Source organism: Apaloderma vittatum, unplaced genomic scaffold (assembly GCF_000703405.1).
Source record: "Apaloderma vittatum isolate BGI_N311 unplaced genomic scaffold, ASM70340v1 scaffold17136, whole genome shotgun sequence".
Lineage (NCBI taxonomy): Eukaryota > Metazoa > Chordata > Aves > Trogoniformes > Trogonidae > Apaloderma > Apaloderma vittatum.
In genome coordinates, this window is record NW_009721436.1 from 10,687 (window position 1) to 12,741 (window position 2,055).

Below are 2,055 nucleotides of genomic sequence, written 5' to 3' on the forward strand. Positions count from 1 at the left end.
GAGCTGTAAATAATGCACTGATGGCATTACATGGCCTATTGCTCGGAGACCACCGCTCCAGGAAATATCTTCTAATAATGCCATCCCACAGATTGACTTTGCTGCCTTGCTTTTATCACTTGAGTTCTTTTATTTCACTTGTATATATAACTTTTCCTTAAAAAGTTGTAAAGTAATCTCCCCTAAAATGTAATTGGATTTCTTTAATCTCTTTTTCTTTTGAACCCAAAATACAGGGGTTATAAAACTTAAAATTACTGTTGAGCAACTGTGACAAAACAGCAACCCATCTAACACAAATGCCTCCATTTCTACAAGGAATCAGAAAAATAGATTTCCGCAGTCCGAGAAACTGAAAATGAATAAGCCATATCCATTCTTTATGACTTGTTGCCACCAAAGTGCTAGCTACACTTCACCTTCTCCTGACACAGCCATTACACACATGGGTTTAGATCTGAGCGATGTAGTTCAGAGGTCTAGTGAAAGTTCTCTGGCTGCTACCAAACATCTTGCTGTACTGTCCATCATTACTATATATATGACAGATGGGTTTAGCATCGTTTACCAGATGATTTTATCGACAGCCTCTACATCTCATTGCAAATAGCTTTCAGAGATAAAACTTGCAATAAGAAAAAACAAGATGTTACATAAGCATTCATGACAAAGCGCTAGAAAACAAAAATATTACACATTTTTTTTTTAGTTTCGAGTTCAGATGAACAGTGTCCACAACATTATGTGGGAATAACTTCAACTTAAGTTTTTAATAATTAACTTGTCTAAATTAATAACAGCATTACAGTTTGACTTAGTAAAATTTCAAGCACTAACAAAACTCATTCTTCTGCTTCTACATGAACTCTGACACACCACTGAGCTGGATATTGTTTTAGACTCATTAAATGCAAGATAACTACATCTATTAGATGAATCTCATTATATAAATTTTACTATCTAGAGTCAAAGAGAAAATACTCATATTTTACTCATATGAATAGTCATGTTCACTACAATAGGATGACAGACAGAAGTATAAAGCAGTCAGAAGTTATGTGTTTAATAAATCAGCTGCTTATAACACTAAACATTTTATAATTTCTAGGTAACACCAAACACACTGAGAATTCTGTCAGATCCAATGCTCTGGAAATACACTTACATGGAACAATGGCAAAACCCACTTAACTAGTCCCCAAGGCACCAGCAGTAGATGATATTTCAAACAAAAAGAGAAAACAGTATTTCAATGATATGAACAAGCCCTTACCTAGCGGCTGCCCTGCGATGATCCTGGCATTCTCTCCCGCCACTGCAGCCCTTGCGTGCCTCTCGCTCATGTACTGTACGAACGCGTAACCTTTATGCACTGAGCAGCCAACTATTTTCCCATACTTTGCAAAGATAGCTTCGATGTCACCTTTTTTGACAATGGCTGTGTTCAGATTGCCAATGAAGACTCTGGAGTTGATGGACTTTGGGTCGTTCTTATTGGTGACGTTGCTGGTCTGTGTTTTGCCAGTCATGGTTGGATCACTTGGCTTTAACCCTTAAATAAAGAACAGAGAGAACTATGTTTTAAAGCATACAGTTACCCTTGACTTTGGATGAATTTTCCAGCAATAATTCACTTTTCATTTTTCACTTTGGATGAGTCCAGACTCAGAAGACATAGTTTCTAAAAATTATTATCAATAAACCCAAGGTAGCACTTTTAAAAATACTGTTCATAAGACAAATTAAAACTTCTTATTTTTATAGATATAAAATATACCAATACATCCCTTAATACAATGCTGTGATAGTGGAACTTTACTGTATTCACATGTGGATTTCTGCTTAGAAATTCAATATTGACTTTTTAAGTACTTAGCCATTTAGAAACTGCAAAGCAAGAGAATGATTAATTATCTTATGTCAAAGAAATGAACATTCAAGGCCATTTAGGGAATAAACTCTAAAAATGAAAGACAGCTTTGCTTTTGTTTATAAGTGACAGGAGATCACATTTCTCACCAGTTAAATATCACTGTGAGGAGTACAGAGCAGGTA

At 35.5% G+C, this 2,055-nt stretch overlaps 1 protein-coding gene across 1 annotated transcript; it reads right to left on the reverse strand.

Moving 5' to 3' along the window:
• Window positions 1-1,273: 1,273 nt before the first annotated feature.
• LOC104275438 (RNA-binding Raly-like protein) lies at window positions 1,274-1,552 on the reverse strand (the record flags this gene model as incomplete). Its single annotated transcript, XM_009871399.1, has 1 exon — window positions 1,274-1,552. A coding segment is annotated over one exon (279 nt), but the record flags the coding sequence as incomplete, so codon positions are not given.
• Between the last annotated feature and the right edge of the window lie 503 nt (window positions 1,553-2,055).